Source organism: Mustela erminea, chromosome 8 (assembly GCF_009829155.1).
Source record: "Mustela erminea isolate mMusErm1 chromosome 8, mMusErm1.Pri, whole genome shotgun sequence".
Classification (NCBI taxonomy): Eukaryota; Metazoa; Chordata; class Mammalia; order Carnivora; family Mustelidae; genus Mustela; species Mustela erminea.
Genome location: NC_045621.1, coordinates 9,059,318 through 9,084,332, shown reverse-complemented (window position 1 = coordinate 9,084,332; position 25,015 = coordinate 9,059,318). Strand labels below are relative to the sequence as shown.

Genomic DNA, 25,015 nt, shown 5'->3' with positions numbered 1-25,015 from the left:
ATTTTTGTTCAGGCTGCAAGGTATGGCTCAAAGTTCATTTTATTTGCATGCAGTTGTCTAATTGTTACAATGCTATTTGTTGACAAGGCTATCCTTTCATCAGTGAATTGCCTTTTTATCATTTTTTAAAATTCTGTATGTTGTCCATATATATATTTTTGCACCAATACAATGTCTTGATTACTGTAGCTTTAAGATAAATCTTAAAACCAGGTAATGTTAATTCTCCAACTTTCTTCTTCTTGCATGCTTATACTTTTGCTTATGAGAATTTTGTCCTTAGGTCTTAGTACTAGGTCAAGAGTGTTAATTGTAATGAAAAATAATTTCATTTTGTTTACCAAGGCTTGTAACTATTCAGAGAGTCAACAAGAGCATGAACAATGGAATCATATCTGGTTCCGAATCCCAGTTCTACCATTACTAGCTATGTGACTCTGGTCAAGTTTCTTATCATCTCAAATTCTCGGGTTCCTCTACTGTCAAATGGGTATGATAATACGTACCTTACAGCGGTGTCTCAAGGATTGAATTAGAAAACATATCATCTCTGATATAATTGTTATTTAATATGCATTATTTTACTTTAAAAAATTAGTATAATGAAAATATCCAATATTTAGTTACCTAAGGCAGATACAATCCAAACATCTTTGGCATTCTCATTTCTCTTACCTTCATTTTAAATGATTTTTGAGGATTCTTGTTAAGTTTTAAGGATTAGATGTGGTTTTGAGGTTTGGACTTACAATTTGAACATGTTTAGAGATAGCAAAATGTACCAGTGTTTTCCATACACCCATGTTACGTTCAAATGGATGGGCTAAAATACCCACAGAGTGATGACTGAATAAAGCTGTTTGATGCTGGATGTATGTAGGGGCAGAGACTTGCTGTCACCTTTGAGGCATAAAAAATTCCAGCTAAGGCCTATCCAGCTCCACAGGGTAGTGACCGCACGGGCAATGAATAATGACTGAATTTTTCTCTTATGGTAACTTGGGGTAGACATTGATCCATCTCCACTGTTTCTAGGTGAGGGCATAACTTGAGTTTTCATTGAAAGTTGAATTAAGCAATATGTTAAAAACTCTACACGTCATAAGGAAAAGACAAACTGAATGGAAGTGGGGAAAGAATAGGTAGAGGTGATTCGTAGTTGAAGAAGACAAAACTTTTAACAAACACATGAGAAGAGCCTTAATTTCACTTGTAGGTAGTGAAATGCAGATCAGAGCAACAGTGAAATGTCGTGTGAGGCACGTCATATTGGGCAAAAGTAGTAAGATTGATAACATCAACTATTGGGAGGAATGTTGGGGAGAGAACACATTTATGGCTGGGGAGTATAAACTGTGAAACTATTTTTGAAAGCTATTTGAAAAGACCTAATAAAGCTGAGTGTGTGTATACACCGAGATCTAGCATTGCCTTTTCTTGGTACCTGCCCCCAGATATGCACTGCAACACCATTCGTAATAATGAAGAATTGAAAACAGTCTAATGTGTCTCCTCTCTCCTCTGTCTCTGTATCTCTGCCTCCCCCCACCACACACACACACACACACACACACACACACACACACACACACACACCCTCAAGTTATTTTCCAAACCATTGCAAGTCACAGTACTCACGGCACTTTACTCCTAAAACTATTTTTTTTTTTTTTTAAAACAGAGTTCTGAAGCGAATATAGAAATGTCAACTTGTTTGATTTTGCTGGTGGGAACATACAGATCTGTTATTTTCTGTGCCATCTCTGTATCCGTGAGATGGTAAAACCTGAAAGTAAACACGAAAATTCTAAGAACCATGACATTTGTTTCTCTGCTTTCTTTTCCTCTTTATAAATGTCTCGTAATTCCTCACTGGAAGACCAACCATCTTTCCCATTCTGTGTCTTGCTGGATTTAAATCTATCACACGTCTTCGGCTCTTTTCTTCACATGATTTGAAATATCTCCATGTAACTATTTTGCCTTCAGAGCTGTTTTGACACTGCCCTTAGTGATTTCTGTTCACTCCTGCCCTTAGTGATCTCTGTTCGCTATCGTATTAAGCTCGTTGGGCCTAACGAGCTTGCTTCTTTGCCCTTTGTGGCAGTTGGAACTGACGATGGGAAATTCACGCCCGTGCTGCATGACGGCAAGGCTTTGCGGCGGGTGTTTTCTTAACATTGCTTCATCTGCCTGTCTTGGTATGTAAGAGTTTTATATGTAGGGAGGGATATTTGTTTTAGTGTATGATAGATACTTAAATGAAGATTAGGTCATGCACTTCTAGCCGAGAATTTCAAAGCACGTAATAAACAATTCTTAATCTTTAGGACAGAGGCTTGGGGTACCCCCTACACGGTATTTTTGGCTGCCAGAATGGCCTCTCTGCCGATGTCAAGCACACTTTATGTGTACACACTTCAAGTTCCCTATTTTCTTTCATCTGCCTCTTTGGTAAACAGACGACAGAAACTTCCTCTGCCTGATCTCTCCATGACATACTGCAAATTTAGCTCAGACGCCAGCTGGCTGTGTGTGTCTCTGGCTATTCATAGAAAGGAAGGGTTTACCTTCCTTCCTTCTGGAGAAACCTGTGACTTTTCATGGGTTGGAATCTATTTTCAAAGGGCTACTTGGAATCAGAGCTGCTGGGTAATGGGAAAAGGTCTCTTTTTTGATACTTGAATAATCTTTTAAAAAATACACTGATGAGTCATTTCTCGAGTGTTGACCATACTGTGCTTGTTTTTGAAGGATTTTTCTCCTCTTGCATTCACGGGTGTTGTAAAGACCACCATGACCATCCCTCTGCTGTCAGTGATCGTGGACCGTCCACGGGAGCGCTGGGCAGCTGTGAACACAAACGGAGCAGAGCTCTTAGCTCAGCCACTGTGTCTGTCTGAATGCTACTCTGCTCCGGGCCTGGTCCTCGATTCTAATTTTGATCCAGAGACAATCCCTAAGTCAGCCTGTAAGATACAGGCTGACCTGGAAGTCTGGCCTTGGGTTTCCAACGCTTCCAGATAAGCTGGAGCCAGTGGGTTTCTAGGGAGTCCTGGACAAGATGTGCTTATTTCCTAATTCAGAAGCGATTTTTTTTCTTTGTCATTTTAGATTTCCTGCCCAGGGTGGGTTTCAGGAAAGTATTCATGAAGACATTTGTCTCGTTGCTTTTGGTAATTTTCTTAAATCATTTAACTTCAAAAATATCACTAATTTGCCACTTTCCTGTTATTACTTTGATTCAGATGCCCTATATTTGGAAACTAGGAACTGGACTGTAAGTTTCTTTAGGGTGTGGGCAGGATGTTTTACATTTTGTATTCCTGACACCCACCGTAATGCCTAGGGTAGAATAACTTCTCGATAAAGGTCCACGTCTAGAACATATGGCTGAGTAAGTGGCTCTTATCCCAAGGTCACGGTCCTTATTTTTTCTTTTCCTGGCCTTCTTGTTTACGCTTCTTGTTTTCATCTTAGACCCAAGTCTTAGGTGACTGCCAGCATCAGGGGTCTGCACTGCTTTCTGACACTCTCCCTACACTCTTCTTCCTCAAATTTTGTTCATTTAAAAAGAATTTTTTTTTTCTTTTTGGGCTTTGTCTTTCGTATCTTAAATGATTTTATTCTTTAATTTTTTTTAAAGGTTTTATTTATTTGACAGAGAACACAGCAGGCGGGGGTGGGGGTGGAGCAGGCTTCCCACGGAGCAGAGAACTCGATGTGGGGCTCGATCCCTGGACCCTGAGATCATGACCTGAGCCGAAGGCAGAGGCTTTAACCCACTGAGCCACCCAGGCATCCCCCCTTAAATGATTTTAAATGTTATTCATATCTCTGATTCTTCTGTTATGTCAGGTTCTCTCTGGGTGTTGCGCCTGCTGACTCTTGCTTCTGGCTAATTCGCTTCCACGTGAGTCTTGCGGCTCAGGCTTGTGAGCCCGTCTTCACTGGGGGCTTAGCTGTGGGCGTCCTAAGTTGCTTGTATCGAAGACACGTCTCTTCAGACAGGTTTTGTTTCTTCTTGACACCCTGCGGATGTCCTTGGCCCAGAACCAACTTTATGCCTATTTTTCAGCTTGAAAGTTCCTGGACTGTGCAGGTATTATGAATTCGAAACCCCAAACCACATGAGGACAGATTCGGGGAATGCAGATGCTCAGTGGAGACACTATTATTCCCTCATCAGGCATCTAGGCCAAGGCCCTGCCTTTCCGTCTACCTGTGAGAGTGTCTGGCTTTTTTTTCCAACATGAATTCATTTCAAGAATCTTTCTTCAAGACCGTGTCAAGGATCCGTCTGCATGTGAGGGTGTCAGCTCTAGTTCTTCGTCTCATCTATCCCGAGGTGCTGGGCAAATGATACAATCTCTCCCTAGCTTTTCGGTCTAAAAAAATCATTATCTTTCAAATGATGATAATAAGACTTAACAGCAAGTGTCTGAGAGATGTGTCTGCTCTTATAGCGATGTTACAAGATTCAAGTAGTAGAACAGATAAAAGGCATTTTGGGGAAAAAAAATGAAAGCACTCCATAATTAGGTTTTGTTTCTTCTTCTAGATACCATTAGCCTAGAACACATTTTTGCTAGTATTATTACTAGTATACTCTTTTCCCCAGACTCTTTGCCTTCCCTTTTCTACCATTACATCTCCTTGTCCATTTGCCTAGCTTGTGGTCAAGGGGAGTGGACTCATACTTAGGCAGAGGACGAATGGTAACCTCCCGGCTGATTTGACCTGCCTGACCGAGGGCGGTGATTACTGTGGCTCTGTTATTTACCTCTCTGCTCATGACCCTGTCTATCACACAGGTTCCTCCTTAGACTGCTGGTGTTTGTAACCCTTCATCATTAGTTACTGTTATTTTAGTTAAGTGCATTGCTTTTTTCGTTGAGGTCTTGGTAGCACGTGAAATTATTCATATAGCTCTGATACTTTGGAGAACCAAAGAACTGCTGCCTGAATACAGATCTTTTTTGTAGCTACCTGTCTGTGGCATGTCACTGTTGGTATAGTTGTTCTGGAAGCCTCAGGAAACCTTTAAATGCATGTCAACAGGGCACCTGGGTGGCTCACTTGGTTGAGCAACTGCCTTCGGTTCAGGTCATGGTCCCAGAGTCCCAGGATCGAGTCCCACATCAGGCTCCCAGCTCCACGGGGAGTCTGCTTCTCCCTCTGACCTTCCCGCTTCTCATTCTCTCTCTCACTGTCCCTCTCTGAAATAATTAAATAAAAATCTTTAAAAAAAAAAAAAAGCATGTCAACAGGAACGTTGGTAGTTACAATCAAGAATTTTTACTATGTGATCTCACATGACACACACCCATTTTATGTTATAAAGTCTTCAGTTTGAACAAGCCGTGTCATAAAAGGGGCCACAGAATCAGCAAAGCCAGTCTTATAATGACAGACCAGCCAGTTTTAGGTATTGAGGTTCTCTTGGCTTTTTATTTGAGGCCAAGCTTTCAAGCAGAGCATTGACTTTGCTTCAGGTCAGATGAAGTCATAATTTGGACTGGGTTAGTCCTTGTTTAAATCACTTAGGTAAGGTTTAATTTGTTGAACCAAACCCTGGAACCAGTTCAGTTGCCAGAAGAACATATAATTATATAACTTTTGTCACAAGACTCAAGAGAAATGTTTCATAGATACAGTGGGGATTTAGAGAGAATTTGAGGGTAAGATGGCAAGTGCTGTAGAGAGAGCAAAACGGAAAACACTTGTGAACGTCTCGTGTCCGTTCTTCATATAGTTCTTTGTGCCAATTAATACATTTGAAATGTTTTCCAAGTTTTCAAATACTGAATCTCTATTTTCACGGAGAGTATGACATAACGATAAGAAGATTACTGTGGTTGTATATCTTTCAGAATCTTCTATGGCATACCTTTACTTTATATGGAATCGCTACATGACTGCCTTCTTTCCACTTACTGTAATAATCGCTGCAGCACACACAGACGGTGTGAATTTCAATCTAATTCAGACTTCCCTTTTTTATCCACTTACGAGTAAGTCCAACCCTTCGTGAAACCTACTTGCCAGGCCTCCTAACAGATAGACTGATTTGAAGATATCTCCTGTCTGCCATCTGTTTTAGATGTTAATGAGTCACAAAATGCCCAAAAGCAGTAGTCTGAAAGAGACTGAGAAAGCGCTGAGGGCTGGAACTGTCGGAAAACAGAATGGCGTCCTTGGGCAAATCCGAGGGTGGTTGGGTAGGTTGTGTAATCAAGCGAAAACAGGACCGATGATTAATATCAACAGCAACTTCACTGATCTTGAAACTAAAATGAATGCTGGTTTTAGGCAAAACCTCAAGGATGTAGCCTACAAACTTTGGTTACTATGTGGAATGGTCAGGGAAGTTTGTAGAAGCAGTGCACACGGACCTGTTCAGTTTGGCTGATCTACGCTGAGCATCTAGTTTTCTGCTCCTGTGGGGACAGAGAGGAGGAAGACCAGTTCTTTCCCCTGTGGGGTTCTTCGTCTTGGAGGTTAGATATCGCACAACTCTCTATGCTCATGGCAAAAGAGCTTTGCCTAGAGCTCTCGGTGTGCTTGGGCCAAGCTTTGTGCCTGCCTAGGGCTTTATTTACTGACTTTGTCTTGAATTCTCTCATCAGAGATTCCAGTTTACAGATGGAGAAGCAATATTTTTCCCCCTGCATTTTATCGTGTTAACAACACAATATGTTAAATGCTTTGCCAAGGACTGAGACTGAAGACTGATAGGAAAAAGTCCAATCTTGGCTCTGCTATATACCTATGGGGTCTGGAGGAAATTTCATAATTCATCTGAGCCACAGTTTTCTCATCTGTAAAACAAAGCAGCTCTCAGCTTCAATGTCAGTGTTCTCAGAAAGGTCTTGTTCTTCCCGTCTAAGGAATCTTGTTCCCATCTCTCTAGTCACTGGATCCCATTACCCTGTTTTAGTTTTGGGATAGCCTTTATCACCATCTGAGATGATGTCACATGCCTTTGGTTTCCATGAATACTGGCAGTCTCCCCACTTAAAGGTAAGTTTCATGAGAGCAAGGACTGAACCCCAAATCGGGTTTGTGGCACGTGATAGGCATTCATTAAGTATCACATGAATGGGTAGTGAGCTCGGCAACAGTTCATAGAGATAGAAAGGAGAAGGTGACTGTACTTAATGTTTGATTTCCTTGTGAAGAATTCTGCTGTGTTCCATTAGAAAGAAATCAAATCATTGCATGCTTTGAACACTGCTGTTAAGGTAGGTAGAAGGGTTTGAGTTTTTGTTTCTGTGTTTTTGTTTTGTTTTTACCATAAGGAAGGTCTGAAAATAAATTGAATTTCTTATCTATTGCGTGATAGGCTGTCCCTGACCTGAGCAAGGCTCCAACAAAAGGAGCAGGGAGACAAACACAACACACAGACACAGGGCAGGATCTTGTGTACCTGTGACTTTGGGAGATGCAGAGAGAAGTGTGTACCCAGAGCTCACCTGAGTAGGTTTGGGCCTTCACTCTCTCCTACAAGCACTAACCTCAGAGCGAGTGACGTGTTTTAGTCTGCCTGCGGAAGGCACCGCCAGCCTCCACTGACTTGCTTATCTTTGATGCTGTTTCAGGATTCTGAGAAGCGAACCCCACTTCACGTGGCTGCATTCCTGGGAGATGCAGAGATCATCGAACTCCTCATTCTGTCAGGTAAATACCAACTGTTCTTAAAAGTCAGGTGCAGATGCAAAGTTCAATGACTAGAAATTCAATCACTAGATCAACTACTTCAGCGAACCCAAACACATTTCTTTATTGTGCTCCTGGAAGTAGATTTGACCAGTGATTTTATCAGTAGACAAAAAAATCAATGCAAGAGGTTGTTCTCAATGAAAAATGACATCTTCAGTAAAACATTTATGTTGCCTTGAAAGTCTGATTTCTGACTAATCAGGCCCTGTATTGTAGATGAATTCAGTAGGTGTGAATATCTTTGCATTTTTTTCATTGTTAAAAAAAATAAACAAAACTCATTCCTTAAAGCCTACACAAACGCCAAATGTATGTGTGTATTTATATACATTTAAATTGGCAAATTGTGGCAAAACTATACTATGTTTTGTCTATGGACACATGACTATGACTATGTAATAAAACATGGAAGGAAAGGAAGCATCTCAATTTCCAGATAGTGGTTACCTCTGAGGGGTGGTTGAGTGAGAGATATTTTCAGGGAAGGGTAAAAAAGAGACCACAACTCTGTAAAATACTGTCTTTAAAAAAAGATTGGAAGCAGATATGGCAAACGTGGTTTTATGATATTATTCTCTTTATTTTCTTAAATATCTCATTGGATTTAGAAATGTCAGTGCTTTCATTTTTGGAAACCTTTGTGCTTAGTACATCTCACCAAACTGGTTTCCAAAACCAATATGTGCTTTCTCCCTTGAGTATTTGCTAGACAAATCCCCGGAATGGATCTGAGCGCACACATGTGTCTCGGTGTGGATTGCAGACTGGCTGGCTTTCCCCCTCCTCCTTTTCGTTTAGGGCGATTAAAATCTGGAGGAAATACTTCTGCCCACAGACTATGCAAGAGGCCTATACTCAGGTTTTGCCTTTGTTTGCAGTAGTAAAGGGAAACTGTAGAATTCCAAAGTAAACTATGCAAAGGTAGGAGCTAATTAATGTGTGTATTCAAACAGATGTGGGGAACACTGTGGAAAAAACAAAACAAAACAAAACCCGAGAATTGTACTGTGATACAGCAGGATGATTCACGTGGCTCTTACTTTTGTCGTGTTCATGTTCTGGAGGTGGATTTTCCCAGGAAACAAGTGTTCTGCGCCATACAACGCGTGTGGCCTGTGCTCCTGATGGTCGCACGGAGCCCAGCTTAGATTTTATGTGGCATTCCTGTGCTTTCGAGAGTAGGCCTTCCTTCTGACAATTTAAAAGATGTTCCAGGGCTGTGATCCAAGCAAACATGTATTGTTTGGTACAGACACAGACTGTGGCCAAGAGCCAGTACACCCCTGGCTGGTGGCCCCGGCAGTGGAAATTTGGTCCGTGGAAGATTGTAGGCAGAATCAGTGGGGGTGTAAAATAAAGAATTTTGTGGGATGACACTGGAGTGGTCCCAACCATCCAAATGTACTAAGAGACATCTCAGACTCTCAGAGGAATGCTTAGTTCATGAACGTGCAAATTCAAAATTTTGTCTTGGACTCCCAACTTTGTTTTTTGAATTGTTTGTTTTTCCACTTCTGAAGGAAGATGTTAATTCTGCAGCATGAAGTTGACCCATCTGTTTTCTTCAGACATCTGTGGGCTGCTGACTTTTGAGAAACATGGCTTCACATCACCATCATGTGAGAGGGAGTCCAGCAGCCTCTCTTACGTGGGGCTCACCCAGTAGAGCCTGGAGAGATTGTTCCGTAGATCTCGACTGGCACACCTGTGTGGTCTTAGAATCACTGAGCTGTCAGCCTCTCTAGTATAATTTGGATGGCGCGTGCTACGGAATTTCACCTCCTCCTCATATCAAATTAGGGAGGCTTAGGGTATGGGAGAGCATTGGGGGAAGTGCTTTAGAAATTTTACTCAACTCTGGAAGCTTAGACAAACTCTTGGAATTCACATGGCTTTAATTTCCCTGAAAGGTCCTTAATTCAATTTGTATATTAAATTCCTAAAGAAATATCATCACAGGAGCAGGATGATTTCATTTCTGAGCTTACATCTGGCGGCTGATGCTTCAGGGAATCCAACCAAATTTTTTTCCAATTTAATAATGAATGAGGTGCTAATGATTCCCATGTTGGACAAATAATTTAGCCTTGCCAGAATAGGCCATTACAGCTGTGTACTCCATTGTTGTATTAACTAATGGAGCGTGGTGTAACCCAAGCCCACTCAATTCCTACCGACCTTATCTCCTAGTAGCCAGGAAGATAGAACCCCGAATATCTCTGAGTAGAAAGCGTGGAATTCAAGCTTTGAAACTTTCCTCTTCTTACAACCACCAGTTCAAATCCTGGCTTTATTTCCAGCCCCTGCCTCTGACTTCTGTTTGGGAACTAGCCGAGTTGGGATTAAGGTCAAGAGAAGGTTAAGAGTTTGCTAAATTGTTTGCTGGAGATACATGAATGAGACCAGGCAAACCCATCAGTGGCTAAGAGTTAAGAGGCTAGGGTCCAGCTCCAGGAAGCTGAACACAAGGGATGATGAGCCCGCTAATAGGACCCTATAGAGAAACTTGGGGTACACAAGGGTTCAAGTCCTGGGCTGAAGGAAGAAAACTGCAAGTACCCATCTTCTAACATGCCAGGTGTTTGTGAGGTGTAACTACTCATTAAAAATGATATTCATTAGGGGCACCTGGGTGGCTCAGTAGGTTAAGCCTCTGCCTTCGGCTCAGGTCATGATCCCACGGTCCTGGGATCGAGCCCCGCATCGGGCTCTCTGCTCAGCGGGGAGCCTGCTTCCCCCCCTCTCTCTGCCTGCCTCTCCTCCAACTTGTGATCTCTCCCTCTCTGTGTCAAATAAATAAATAAAATATTTTTAAAAAATGATATTCATTAGAACATCGGCCACAAAAACAAGTGGTATTCCTATAAAATTATTTCCTGTGATTTTGTCAAAAGGTGACAACTGTTCTCAATGCAAATTGTTTTCAGAGTAGGCGGCAGGTCATTCTTTTGATTTTTTAATTCATAATAAACAGTCATCCTTTTGTGGTTGGATTTGATTTTTTTTTTTTTTTGAGGTGTTTCTGGTGAAAGAGGGGTGATTAAACCAAGTAGTGCTGGTTGTAGCGTCCTCAGTGTGGTGTGATTATAAAGTAATGAGACGTTTTCTGGAGGGTGTGTCAGCTAGCTCTAAAGGCAAGTCCGAAGGGAGTTTGAAAAATGTTTTAAGCAGTTGCCACAAACACTGAATTATCATACACGCTTCCAAGGTCATTGCTTTGAAGGACAGGGCTCCTGGGCTGTACTGGTCTGTTTGTTTCAAAGCAAAATCAATAGCTAGCTGATTTCATTCTATTATATTCGTATTTCATTTATGATCTTTCTTTTGTATTTATTTCTACAATTAAAAGTCAAATTTTGGATAACTCAGCCTTAAGAATCAGTCCTTCTCTCTGGCCTGTAAGGTTTTTCAATCCCTTAGTCTACCTTTTTCCTTTGTTTTACTTCTTCCTAAATGACAAGGCTAAGAGAACAGAAACATTGCCTCTGGGAAAGAGACTTAGTTTCCTTTACTCTTGATCTCTATAAAAAAAATGAAGCGGTAATAGGGTTACGATGTAAGCATACTTCGTCTGTAATTAGTGTAGATGCCTGACAACTTGGAGTTGGATCTTTGTTTCTGGAGAATCAGTTATAGCCTAGCTCTTTTTTTTTTTTTTTTTTTTTTTTTTTTAATGTTCAAGCTTCAAAATGTCCTTGGGTAAAAAGTGTTTGCCTTAAATCATTAGACATGCAGACTCTGTGTCCTTCAGTGCACAGTGGCGCCTGACAGGCAGGTAAATAACATGAAGCTTCCTCTAGAAAAATCAGTTATAAATATTCAACTCGAAACCTTCCGACGTCTCCCTCTGACATGTAAACAGGACTCTTGGACGTGTTGGGCGGAAGAGGATGAGGAAGCCCGTGGCAGGGGGTGACACTGATGAAATAGGCCTTCGTCCCTGGTCAGATAACTCTGCTTTTGCCATAATAATTTTGCTGTTCCGGGAGCGGAGATTTTCCTGGCAGCTGGCTGGCTAACCTTCTGGAGGGCGGAGACCGAAGGAAGCCACCTCCTAGATTTCTAATTATTTTTCCATTCCTCAAGTGACTTTAATGCTGCACAGAAACAGTGCTGGTGTGGGTTGTTTGTGACACGCCTGGTTTGTGTTGCTTTGTGATACTTAGCGAGCTCGGGGTCATTTTTCCCCTTGAAAGAATTTGAATTATTAAACGCCACTTTGGATCTACTTAAAACTGGAAGTTTTCAGAATATATAAATAATAACAGGAACAACAATACCATGTAAATGTATAAATTATAAGAAAAAAACAATAGAATAGAATATATCATATGTTGTATAATATATAATAACAATATAATGGCAAAATAGAAGAAATAGGCCAAGAATATGAACAAGCAATTCTCAGAGAATGAGTTGCAAATGGCCAGTAAACAAACATCTTAGAAAATCCCCAATCTCACTATTAAACTGAAAAAAATTAGAAATGGGATGCTATTTTCTCCCTATCAGATTTGCAGTGTTTTAAATGATAATACCAAGTGTTGATGAGGATGTGGGAAATGAAGCAGTCTCATACAGTAGCTCCCTTTGGAGGGCCAAGACTAAGGATTAGGACCTAAAGCGTGCATGACCTGTGATGGAAGTCCGTTTCTAACGGTCCGTCCTAGAAAATGCTTGATGTTTGGATGAGGAATCACATTATGGAGGGTCACAGCAGCGCTGTTTGTATAAAGAAATATCGGAAACAAATGAAATACCCATCAATGTGGAGAGTATCTAAAAAATATAATGTGTTTGTGTGTCGGAATACACGTGGTAATTAAAAAGAATGGACTCATACTGTGTCAACAGAGATGTCGGTTTTCTTAAATTATTGCATAATGTTTTAAACACACAAAAAGAATATTGTACTGACCACTCAGCTTCATTCTCTCAATTTTCCATGGTACACAGATTGGCATGTAAAGGGATTAAAGAAACTGGAAGCTTATGCACCAGGCTCAGAGCAGTGGTTTTTTTCCCAGTAAGTGGGAAGAGTCCAGCACTGAGGATGATATAAAGAGGAATTTACCCAAATATGTGAATTCATTAAAAAAACCCCAAACAGTGCATTCATGCATTATTCATGTGATCAAAACATGAAGTAAAATAGGAGTGTTGCTTTTCTTTTCTTTTTTTTTAGGTTTTATTTTTTATTGTATTTTATTTATTTATTTATTTTTGCTTTTATTTATTTTTTAAATTTCTTTTCAGTGTTCCAAGATTCATTGTTTAGGCACCACACCCAGTGCTCCATGCAATCCTTAATACCACCACCAGGCTCACCCAACCCCTCATCCCCCGCCCCTCAAAAACCCTCAGTTTGTTTCTCGGAGCCCACAGTCCCTCATGGTTCGTCTCCCCCGCCGACTTCCCCCAACCCTCTCCTCTCCATCTCCCAATGCCCTCCATGTTATTTCTTATGCTTCAAAGGAAGTGAAACCTTATGATGATTGACTCTCTCTGCTTGACTTATTTCACTCAGGACAGTTGCCTTTCATCGGGGCAGGCAGGTTTTCATAGCTGCTGCTCAAACCGGCTCAATGGAAGAGACACTAAGGAATTTCTCTTTTAACCAAGAAGCGTCCTTCAAGGAGCAACTGTTAACTTAGGTCTGCCCTGGCCTTAGAACTAAGTTGGCACATTGTGCCATTGGCTGATGCCCCAGTTCCTATCCCCGAGTCCCTGACTCTGCTCTGTTAATAGCGAGCAAGCGCTAGGTAGCACTCACCATGGGCCAGGAAGTGATCTTGGGGCTTTCGTGGTTCATCCTTCTCGACTGTTCAGTGTTTCTACAGAGTGGGCCCATTGCATACAGGCTACTTCAGTACTTGCTTTTTTCCCATAACAGTAGTTTATGAACATCTCTCCACATTATAAGGAATTCTTTTAAATCACCACAGCTACCTCATATGGCCATATAAGGATTTATTTAACCAACTCTTCTTTGTCTATCCTCAGAGTTCCCAGCATTTTACTTTCACAACTAACCTTTTATAACACATTCATGAGGACTCATCTTAACATTAACCCATAGTTACTTCCTTTAGAAACATGTTACAGAGCATTCTAGCGCCGCGCCCCCCCCCCCCCCAAAGACAGAAGTGGGTTGTGTGTATAAGGGAGAGAAGGAGAGAGGAAGGGAGGGAGGATCGGGGGCAGGAGGAGGTAGAGGGAGACTAAAGGTAAGATGTCAACACACAGTGGACAGAGCAGGTGGGCGCGGGTCTGGGCAAGTACCGCACACAGGCACTGTGCCCTTTGTTCGTTTCCTCGGGGTCTGCCTGGTGAGGAGCTACTGGGTTGTGATACTTAGATTCAAAACGAGGTGATAAGATGACATTTGGAGAGGTGGTGAAAGATTCCATCAGATCCTAGAGCTCTCTCACCTTTGGATGGTCATGGACTTCGTGGTCCCCCTTTTCTGGGTGTGCGGATTTGCCTCTGTTCTGTAGCTGGGGGTCTACCTGTGGGGTCAGCTACAGTGATTGCGGAGAGAAGAGAGCATGAGAAGGAACAATGAGACCAGGAAGGAACACATTGTTAACCTGAAAATTTCTTTTCGAACTGGACTGTGCAGCCAAGGTTATCTAGAAATCCAACAGCAGTTGTGGTTCCTAATCCTTTACTCTCCTGGGGTGAGCCTTAGGAACATCCTGGAAGAGGCTATGACTGGGCTACGTTATACAGGGAAATGTCATTTTATTTTTACCAAGGAAAAGGGCCACTAACTGAGAACAAAAAATAGTATAAGAAAAAGCATCTTAATCCTCCCCATTTTTATGAAGAAACATTAACACTTCAAATGTGCTAGCTTTCTTAAGAATGTTTGATAGTAAATATTTCAAACACAGAAAATATGGAGAACAATATAATACCTGGGTACACCAAGCTTTAAGAAATCTTAACATTTTTTCCATGTTTGTATCATTTTTTTTCTTAGATTTTATTTATTTATTTGAGAGAGTCAGAGAGAGAGAGAGAGAGAGAGAGAGTATGAGAAGGGTCAGGGTCTCCCACTGAATGGGGAGCCTGACGCAGGGCTCGATCCTGGTACTCCGGGATCATGACCTGAGTTGAAGGCAGAAACTTAACCAACTAAGCCAGCGAGGTGCCCCTCATACCTTTTTCCTAAATAAAATATTGAAGACACAGTTGAGCCCACTTGACAGAATTCCTTCAGCCTTTCTCCCATCACCCCTCCCTAGAAACAACCACTATCCACAATGGGTATCTATTTCTTTAGTTTCTTTAGCCACATTTATCATTTGTATTTCATGCCTGTGTATCCACGTATAGAATTCTATCCACATATAGAATTGTTTTTGTAAATTTAAAAACTTTATATAACTGGCATTATGCCATAGGTAATACTTTGCAACCTCATTTGTTCATTCATGTTGTGTTTTTGAAGTGCCTCTGTGTCTGTATAGATAAAACTTCAGTCCCCCCATTTCCATGACGGGGGCATTCCATTGTACGAATATACCACAACGTATTTATCCATTTTCCTTTCAACCAACACTTAAGATTCCAGTTTCTTGCTATTATGAACATGCTGCAGTGAACATTCTTATAGAGTTTGTCTAGGGTAAGCTTTGCGCAATGGCAGTATCGTAGCCAATGAGGTTTATCCGAGGCGCAATTATTGCTAATAGAGTTTGTATACAACTGGGGCGTGCTGGGTAGGAGGGCACATGTCTTGTCAATTTTCCTAGTGGAACCAAACTGCTTCCCGAAGGCGGTTGTACCAGTCCCGCTCCCACCGCCTGTAGGACGTCTTAGTGTTTCTCCATAGCCTTGCTAACTCTCGGCATTGCCCTACTTTATAATTTTCACCAATTTGATGGGTGTGAAATGGTATGTTAATGTTGCTTTCCTATGCCTCTCCTTCTTGAATTTTGAGAAGTCTATTTTTCTAGGCATCTTGCCATTTGGGGTTCTTCTTGCATTAGCTTTTGAAGTTTATGCACATGCAATGCAAAATTTACTTTCTCAAAGACTATGAATAATAAAATGTGTATTTCTGTTTCATATTATTATAACCAGTGCTTGGCGCTAAAAGGAGAAAGGTGGGAAAGAAGGAAATGAAATCAAGAGGGAATATATACACATGTATATTTGAAAATAGATATACGAAAATGGAGGAAGAGAGAGAGATGGACAGAGGGAGAGAGGAATGAGTGTAAGGAGTGGAGAGAAAGATGGGGACAGTGAAAGGGAAGCTTCGTCCGTGTTTGGTTGAATGGCTGGTGATGGAGTGAAGCGCAGTGCCCAGGAGCTTGGGCATTGAAGTCAGACTGCCTAGGTTCAAGTCTGCCCCTTCCTAGCTGGCTGCCTGGAGACTGTTAATTCTCATGGCCTTTGTTCCTTCATCTAGGAAATTGGCATTGTAATAGCATCTCCCTATTGAATGGACTACACATGTGTTAGCGTACAGAGTAAGAGCTCAGATTATGTCAGCAACTTTGAACAAGGCTCCTAGCTGTCGCTGAGCTGTAATAATAGAATTGTAGCTCTTTATTTTTTTTAAATTTTTTAAAGATTTTTCTGTATTCACAAGTAGGCAGAGAGGCAGGCAGAGAGAGAGGAGGAAGCAGGCTCCCCACTGTGAAGAGAGCCCAATGCGGGGCTCAATGCGGGGCTTGATCCCAGGACCCTGAGATCATGACCTGAGCTGAAGGCAGAGGCCCAACCCACTGAGCCACTCAGGCACCCCGCTCTTTAGAACTAAAGGGAGCTCCTCAGCCAATGAGTCTCCAAATCTGGCCTCTACTGCGTAGCATTTGGATCTGCACTGTCAAACATGTCACAAACCAGCTGTGGCTCCTGAGCACGTGCTGTGTGGCCAGGTTCGGTGCAGATGTGCTGTAAGGATGAAACACACATTGGATTTTGAATACACATTTTTCGTGAAATTTTTGAATTTTTAAATACACATTTTTCATCTGCATACAAAAAAAGAATGTAAATTCCCTCAGTAATTTTTTTTTAAAAAGATTTTATTTATTTATTTGACAGAGATCACAAGTAGGCAGAGAGAGGAGGGGAAGTAGGCTCCCTGCTGAGCAGAGAGCCTGATGCGGGGCTCGATCCCAGGACCCTGGGATCATGACCTGAGCCGAAGGCAGCAGCTTAACCCACTGAGCCACCCAGGCACCCCGCCCTCAATAACTTTTAAACTCAATTGCATGATGTTTTGGATATATTGAGTTAAGTAAAATATATGATTAAAATTAATTTTACTTGTTTTCTTTTTCCCTTTTTAATGTGGCTACTAGAAAACTTAAAATTGCATCCCTGGCTTCCATCACATTCCCACCGGACAGCGCTGACTTTGAGGCTCTGAGTCTGAGCTGACTCGGTACCTGTAGCAGGTGTCGTATCTGTTCCTTCCTCCACATCGTGTTCCTTCCTCCAAACGTGCTGAAGGAAGGAATGACTAGAGTGGGGAGAAGGACATCGTGCGGATGGGCAGGTGGCAGCTCAGACCCAGAGTGTGCTGTGGTCCAGATGTTGTCCCTTTCAGATGACTGGTTCGACTTTGTGACAGGAAGTTCCTTAAAAATGGACAGGGCGAGCGAAGGGAAGCTTGAGGCAGGCTTCCCCGGGGGAGGAGACTTGCACCCAGCCCTTTAGGGTGTCCACTCCGGAGCAGTTAACCCGGGACTTCCTGCTCCGGGAGGGAGATACCTACTGCCTTTGATTCCTAGCATCCCCACGCTGATCTCATTTGAGCCTGCTGAGGTAAGTAAGGGCTTGAGCCTCCTAGGTAAGCTGCCTGGATGGAGTTAGTAGAAGTAGGATTTGAAGCTTGATAAACTAAACAACAAATTTTCAGTGGCTTTCAACCCTGACAGCATATTAAAATAACCTTGGGTCTTGAGGAGCTTTTAAAAACTATTTGTGCCTGGCCCCATCTCAAACCAATGAAATCGGAATGGTGGGGGTAGGGGGAGACATTTTTTCTTTGTTTTAGGGAGTATTATGTTCTTGTTTTCTAGAATCAATATTGTTGATGGTGTTTGTTCTTCAGTTAAACAGAAAAATATTGTAAGGTCTGTGATTTGGTATTTATTTTTTAGCTGGTGGCTTAAACTGAATTTTGAGCTCACTTTGTTTTTTTTTTTTAATTTTGAGACAGTGAGTGGGGGGAGGGGCAGAGGAAGAGGGAGAGAGAGAATATTAAGCAGACTCCATGCCCAGGTGGAGCCCAACGCAGGGCTTGATCTCAAGACCCTGAGATCAGGACCTGGTGGAAACCCATAGTCTGATACTTAACTGACTGAGCCACCCAGGTGCCCCTCTAGCTCACTTTGACCCTTGAAAGTCTCCTGTTGCCTTTTTCTTTCACTTTTAAAAAATAAGTTTCTACTTTTCAGCTCTCAGCTGTCCTTGGGCTCACAGCGATGAATCAGTCCTGCTTCCACTGGACTCACTTTGTTGGCCCTTGTTCTGTAGGCATCCCGTGCGCACGTCCCCTCCCCCGCCTTACTTTCTGGTTCCTTTGATCCATCCCTCCAGTCTTCTTTCCCGGGAGCGCCTTTCCTTGTTGGCCTGAGGCTAACATAGGTTCCTCTTGTTACATCTACAAAGATATCACACATACTTATCTTATCCTTCCCTTTTATTTCACAAAATTTTCCATCTGAGCAAAAGACTGACCAAAACCCCAAACCTGGGGGAACTGGGTGGCTCAGTGGGTTAAGTGTCTGCCTTCAGCTCAGGTCATGATCTCAGGGTCCTGGGTTAGAGTCTGCTTCAAGCTCCTTGCTCAGTGGGGCGTCTGTTTCTCCCTCTCCCCCCCACACTCATGCTCACACGTGCACTGTCTTTCTCAAATAAATAAAATCTTTAAAAAAAAAAAACAAAACCCTGAACCCCCCAAAAGGAAGCTGATGTTGGGTGTTTCTGTGGTTCAGTTGGAGATGTGGTGGGCTTGCACTCATGGGGAACTGAGAGTCTATCTTGGAAGGAAGGCGTTCTCTGCTCTTGGAATCCATTCACATGGAGCTTTTGTCCCCCGATTGGTGACGTGGGTCCCAGAAAGTTGAGCGGGGAAATCATCAAGATTCTTGAAAAGAACAGATTTCTGTGAATCCTCTTAGCCCAGATCAAGTCTCATCAAACTCAACTTTATAAGACTGGTTTAAAATCCAGCTGACCTCTAGTACACCTTTGTTGGAACGCAGCTCATCTTGGACAGCTTGCCAAGAAGGCCATTGTGTGCCCTGTGAGATTAAGTCTACTTAGTGACTAAAATAATGTATGTGACTATGTATTTTATAGATAAAATTTTGTATTTGTATAGAATCATATATCTTGTATGTATGTATGCATATATATTTACATTACACACATACCTGCAAAGTTCTTCATTCTTCAGGATCTACATGACCCTACTCCTGGAGAATCTCAGCCTTTTTACCACTGTGTCTCCTATCCAATGAGATATCGCACTTTTCTTCTAGTCTTTTCCCAATTCTTGTGCCATTTTCAGCTCCTGATTTCAATTTTTCTACTGTAAGTGGGTCTCTCCTTCTGTCTGGTGGCTAGAAAGTACATGACTGATACAAAAGAAAAAAAATGAAATAGGGTGGTTGTACAAGGCATATGAGAGCACACGATATCCCATTTGACTTAACATGAGTAGAATTTCCCCTGAATTATGCCTCTAACTTGTGCTTTTGCTTCCAGGAGCTCGTGTCAATGCCAAGGACAACATGTGGCTGACCCCACTGCACCGGGCTGTTGCCTCCAGAAGTGAAGTGAGTGATTATCTTATTTAATCTAGTACCTCCAAGCCCTAGAGAGTAGGCACTTACCAGGCCAGGGGAAGGAGGGAGGCAGGGGGACAAACATGCTAGAGGACAAGGGACATGGAAATGAATGAATGATGGGTTCAGCTGGCTGTAGACGGAACAAGGGGCGTAGTGGAGGTAAGTCTGATGGCAGAGGCTGGGTCACATGGCAGAGGACTGGGGGTCCTCTGAGCGCTGGGGTGTGGTCACAGGGTAAGTATGAACCTGACAGCATTTGGGACCTCGGGAGGGTGAGGCAGAAGAGAGGCCCCTGGGTGGATGGTGGGGCCGTTCACTGAGAAGGCCGAGGCGGGGCAGCAGGGAGAGGAAGCTCGTCAGTCCCGTGTGAACATCCCAAGTTCCGCAAACGTGTCACCAGAATGGAAGCTCCGTAAGGGCAGGGACCTGTGTTTTGTTCCCTGGTGTATCCCAAGCCTGGTCCATGGTAGGTGCTCAAGCAAGAATTTATTTTGAATTTTGGAAATGCTGGTGAAGATGGTTTTAGATGATCATGATTTCTACAGTCCGTTCTAGCACTTAGGAACTGAGAGGAGGGTTGTTGACACTACAGCGGATGGATCAGCTGGTTCAGGGAAAGTAAAAGTGATGAAAAGAGAAAACCAGTGTGGGTGAGGGGTGGCGGGGAATGCTGGTGACTGTTAGCCCTGAAGCCTGGTCAGAGGGGTTGCTCACCGTCCCGGGAGACCAGAGGCTCTTACCCAAGAGGCACTTGTCATTGGATGACTAGTCTTTGTGGTGGATTTGACCAGATGACTCCTCTGCTACTGGAGAAGGTGCTGGTCTCCAGGTCTGTCTGGCAGCAAGTGAGGTTGCCGAGGGTGCCTGCTAATGTCGCAGGGGTCGGTGCCTGTCACCAGTGTCAGCTTTTCTTCTTTGGCAACTGTCTGGAAATTTTACAAAATACTTGGTATCTGATACTTTTCTCAGTGCTCATAATCTTCCTTGCTGTGCTGTGTGATTTGAGCAGTTTTTATAAGGTGTGGTTTGTGTTGGGACGCCTGGGTGGCTCAGTCAGTTGGGCGTCTGCCTTCGGCTCAGGTTGTGATCCTGGGGCCTGGGATTGAGCCCCGCGTGGGGCTCCCTACTCAGCGGGGAGCCTGCTTATCTCTCTTCCCCTTCTTCTACGTGTGCTCTCTCTCTCTCTAGCTCTCATGTTCTCTCAAATGAATAAATAAAATCTTTTAAAAAAAGAAAGAAAAAAAGAGAAGGCGTGGGTTGTGTTCTCTTTTCTGAGGGCCCCAGGGAATGAGGAAGGTAAATGATCCTAAGTTGCCAGGCTTAAACTCTGGGGAATCCAGAACCTTCTTATGGTCATTTCTGTTTTACCTGGGAAAGCAGGGACAGTGGCTGCTTGCGTTGGTATGACCAGCTTCATGAGACCAGTTCCTTCAGAGAAGTATTTCCTGGTCTTTTAAGACCATGTGATCTTCAGCAAATTTCTTTTTAAGGATCTTCTGAAAAATATGGGTTTGTTTCCTCTTTTAACAAGAACCAGGTCTTTTCAGTTAAAAAAAAAAAATTCACTAAGCACTTCCTATATTCCAGGCCTTGTGCTTAGGAGGCACGTAGTCTAGTGGGACAGAAAAACGGAAGACTAGATGAGTTCAGAACTATGGGATCTTTCCCAAGTGTTCTCTCCCTTTGCTAGGTCCACTACTTGCTTCAGTCCCCAAAACATCCATGGCAGCAACCATCCGCTTACCTTCTTTACGTGTCTTTAGGGTGAGTTCAGTCAACCCAGTGACGGATCAGTCTAGCGGAGAAAGGCGTTTGTTGCTTCTCTAAGGAACCAGCTCCCTCTGCAGGTTTGCTGGGGGAAAAATATCCCTTTCAGGTGTCTCTTGGCGGGGAAGGAATTAAACACAGACCCTGAGTTATAAATAATCAGGGTCATATATAAACTTGTGAAAGAGGGTGTCTTCCTATTAATATCTACTACAACAAGTTGAAAAGTTTCTTATGAACATTGGGTCTTTGTAAGCATCGCTGGAACTGACTGTGAGCACATTGCTGTGCCTGGCGGTTCTAAATTCAGATTTCTTGCTTCCTTGAATCGGATACTACTGCCTATACATTGTGCCTCCCCTACGTCACACCTGAGGCAAGAGAAATGGGCTTGCTGGGGAAACAGCAGAGAAGGTTTGGGCCGGTGTTGTGACAGCTGGCTGCCGAAGGCTGTGCGCTCAGGTGAGAGCTGGCACGTCGGCCCATTGCTTGGATTGGCAAACACCGGTATTACTTACATGAATATGAATTAAAAACCCTTTCTTCATTGAAAGGCTTATAAACTCTGTACTGTCCTCAAAGCCCTTTGCTTCTAAATTGTAGGTAATTGATGGTTCCAGGTTCAATCAGGGGACCAGAAGCACCGAGGGAGATCCAAGATAAGATATTTATTATAGTAATTAGACCTTCCACGATTGTGTGAGCTGCTGCAGAAGTTTGTGTCAGGCTGTCCCTCTGGGTTCTGTGTGATCGTGAAGTCCCAGCAGGCAGGGTCTGCTGCTGCGGGAGGATAAAAACGGCGGCGGGCTTCACCTTGGAGCTTGCAGGCACGTGGCCCAAGGGTGGGAGAAACGGAGGGAAATACCGCAAGGCCTGGAGATGCACCGGAGATGCCTTGTGCCAGCACGTGGCTCTGGCTGGTCGGTGACGACGTAGGCAAACTGCCCCAGCCCAGACGCCCAGCACAGCGATCAGCCTGTGCTTTCATCGTGCCTTCCAGAATGCATGAAGAGTGCTCTTGTGTTCAGCAGGACTGGGGCAGAGATCCCGAGCAACGTAGTTCCAACATAGGCTAAGTTGGAACTATATAAAACTACCCCTGAAATTGTTATTCTATTCTAATTAAAAAGACCTTCTCGATAGTAGGTTCCTTGAAATGAGTGCCGCCCCTACTGCTTGTCATTGTGTTTCTAGGATCTTGGCTGCTTGGTAAACAATTGTTTTGTTTATAGTGGGGTTTTTTTTTTTTTAATTTTTTGAAAAGGATTTCATTTATTTGAGAGAGAGAGAGCACAAGCAGGGGGAGCTGCAGAGGGAGAGGGAGAAGCAGGCTCCCTGCCGAGCAAGGGGCCGGATGTGGGGCTTGATCCCAGGACCCTGGGGTCATGACCTGAGCCGAAGGCAGATGCTGGACCTGCTGAGCCACCCAGGTGCCCCTAAACAACTGTTTTCTGAGTGATTCATTAAAGACTGTCGTTCTAATAACATAAGCTAGGTTAACTTGATTCTCTGTACAACCGCTAACGTAGAACTAGTCTGTACCACAGAGAAGGCCGGTGGCAGTCATCTTGCACGTATGCAAGGTAAGCCGATCTGAAGCTTGTTTCTGAAGTGTAGCCCTGGGAGCCATTTAAGCCACTGGAACCTGCACCAGCAGGGTGAGTGTCAAAATTGTATCCAGCACAGGTACCCGTGGAATTCAGAGATATCAGTATAAGTCAAGAGTTCTGAGCTTTCTTTCCATCTAGGCAAATTTTATGGCCCAATTTCTATGTCTGGAAAAATCACGTTCATTGCTAAATTTATTTCCTGAGCTTGTAATAGCAATGGGCATATCAGATCATCTTACTGATTAAACATCCACCCATGCCTGACAGAAAAGCGCTACACAGACCGGAAGGCAGAACAAGGCAGGGCCATACCCACTGAAAATGATCCAAGGTGGATTGGGTTCTGGAGATAAACCTTCAGGCCTTTTCCTGGTACTGGCCAGGCTGTGCCGTGTGCTTCCTTCCGACGCAGTCCCAATCCTCCCGATCCGGAACCCACCCCTGCCCAGGAGTGTCTGGGGTGCCCAGGGAAGACACAGCCAAACGAGTAATGGAGCCAAGCAGCACCGTCCGTTGACTCACCAACCCCCACCGACGGCGCCCACTGTGAGAAGACATGAAGGGTCTCTTGCCAGAATATTAGGGGAACAAGTTGTGCAGTTCTAGATAACATAGACGAACATGATTTGGGCCTTACAGGGAGAGTTTTCTGAAGCATTGTGAGTTATTTCATATCATTTCTCCTGTTTAGCTTATTCTTGCTGCTTTTTGGTTTTCTTTCTTGGAAAAGAGCGGTCCTGGGGACAGGAATTAAATCCATGCAAACCTGGCCAGTGTAATACATGTTTGTTGAAGGCCACTCGATGCAAGGCACGGTTACATGTGCTCCACGGGCTGGAAAGGGTGCAAAGTGTGTCTTCTAGGACATGGTATTTAGGGCAGACAACCAGGCACACAGCCTGCTGTGGCCTACGTCCAAATGCGGCTGGCCTTTCACACATGCATTTTCTTCTCGAGTGACCGGGGAGTAGCTTCTTTGATGAACTTTTCCCTTTCCTGTTCTGGAGGCTGTCTTTTGGCTAGCGGAGTTAAAAATGATTGTATCCTGTCTTTAGGCTAGAGCATTGGGATGTTGTGTCCAAATGTATATTGTCACAGTGAGCATTTATTGAGCACTTAGTGTGTGCTCTTTCTGTGCACGCTTCCATTTTAACCTCTCAGCCACTCTTTGAGAGACTGATAGCTCTCTTCATCCTAATTTAGGAATCGTAACCTCAGAGGAGTCCGGGAACGAGCCTCACTAGCCATAGCCAGTAAGCAGAGGAGGATGTAACTTGAGACTCTGCTCTCTTAACCACCATGCTCGGCGGCTTCCCTCAGCTCCCATGAGCGCCCTGACGGAAACTGTGCCAACCACTAAAATGGGTCTACTTTTTGTCTGTGCAGACAGAAGTCCCGACAAGCATAGAAACAGTTCCCAGAGCCGAGCGGGATAAGCATTTTATCTTACAGTTTAAATTTTAAAACTCATGTTCCCCCCCCTTCTCTAAAAAAACATTGTCATTACTGTGAGCTAAATGCCAGTAGACAGGAGGATTAGGAAAATTACATGGGAGACTAGAATGTTACTGCTTTCCCTAAATTATCTTTAGGGTTATAAAAAGGTGATCACATAGAGAACATAGTACCTCGAATGGGAAGAAAGTAAGCATTTTAGGACTTATTAGTTGGACTGTAGCTGAGTGATACTCAGATTTACTGTGGAGTCGAGTCATCTGAGGTGCTTGTCACAAGTACCTGTTCTAGAACCTCATCTCCGGAGATTTTGATGAAGCTTAGGGTTGTGCCCAGAAATCTGCGTTTTTTAAAAAAAGATTCTGACACAGGTGGTCTATATACCACACTCTGAGAGCTGAGATTGAAGACTGGGAATCCTTCAGTGTCTGGCCTTCCCGGTGTTGAAAACCAGTACTTCTTCTTCTTCTTCCTTTTTTTTTTGAGATTTATTTATGTATTTATTTATTTATTTAATCCAACTAATTAACATATAATGTATTACTTGTTTCAGGGGTACAGGTCTGTGAATCATCAGTCGTACACATTTCACAGCACTCCCCGTGGCACATACCCTCCCCAGTGTCCATCAGCCAGCCA

General features: G+C 43.3%; 1 protein-coding gene and 1 pseudogene across 7 annotated transcripts in view; both read left to right on the top strand.

Annotated features, from left to right (window-relative positions):
* ANKRD44 (ankyrin repeat domain 44) overlaps positions 1–25,015 on the top strand; it is a 315,981-nt gene that overhangs the window by 150,381 nt on the left and 140,585 nt on the right. For all 7 annotated transcript variants that reach the window (XM_032354282.1, XM_032354278.1, XM_032354277.1 and 4 more), the window contains exons 3-4: positions 7,602–7,680; positions 19,462–19,532. In XM_032354282.1, coding sequence (XP_032210173.1) covers positions 7,602–7,680; positions 19,462–19,532 — 150 coding nt within the window. The remainder of the gene's footprint in view (positions 1–7,601; positions 7,681–19,461; positions 19,533–25,015) is intronic.
* On the top strand, positions 15,359–15,487 carry LOC116597943 (annotated as a pseudogene).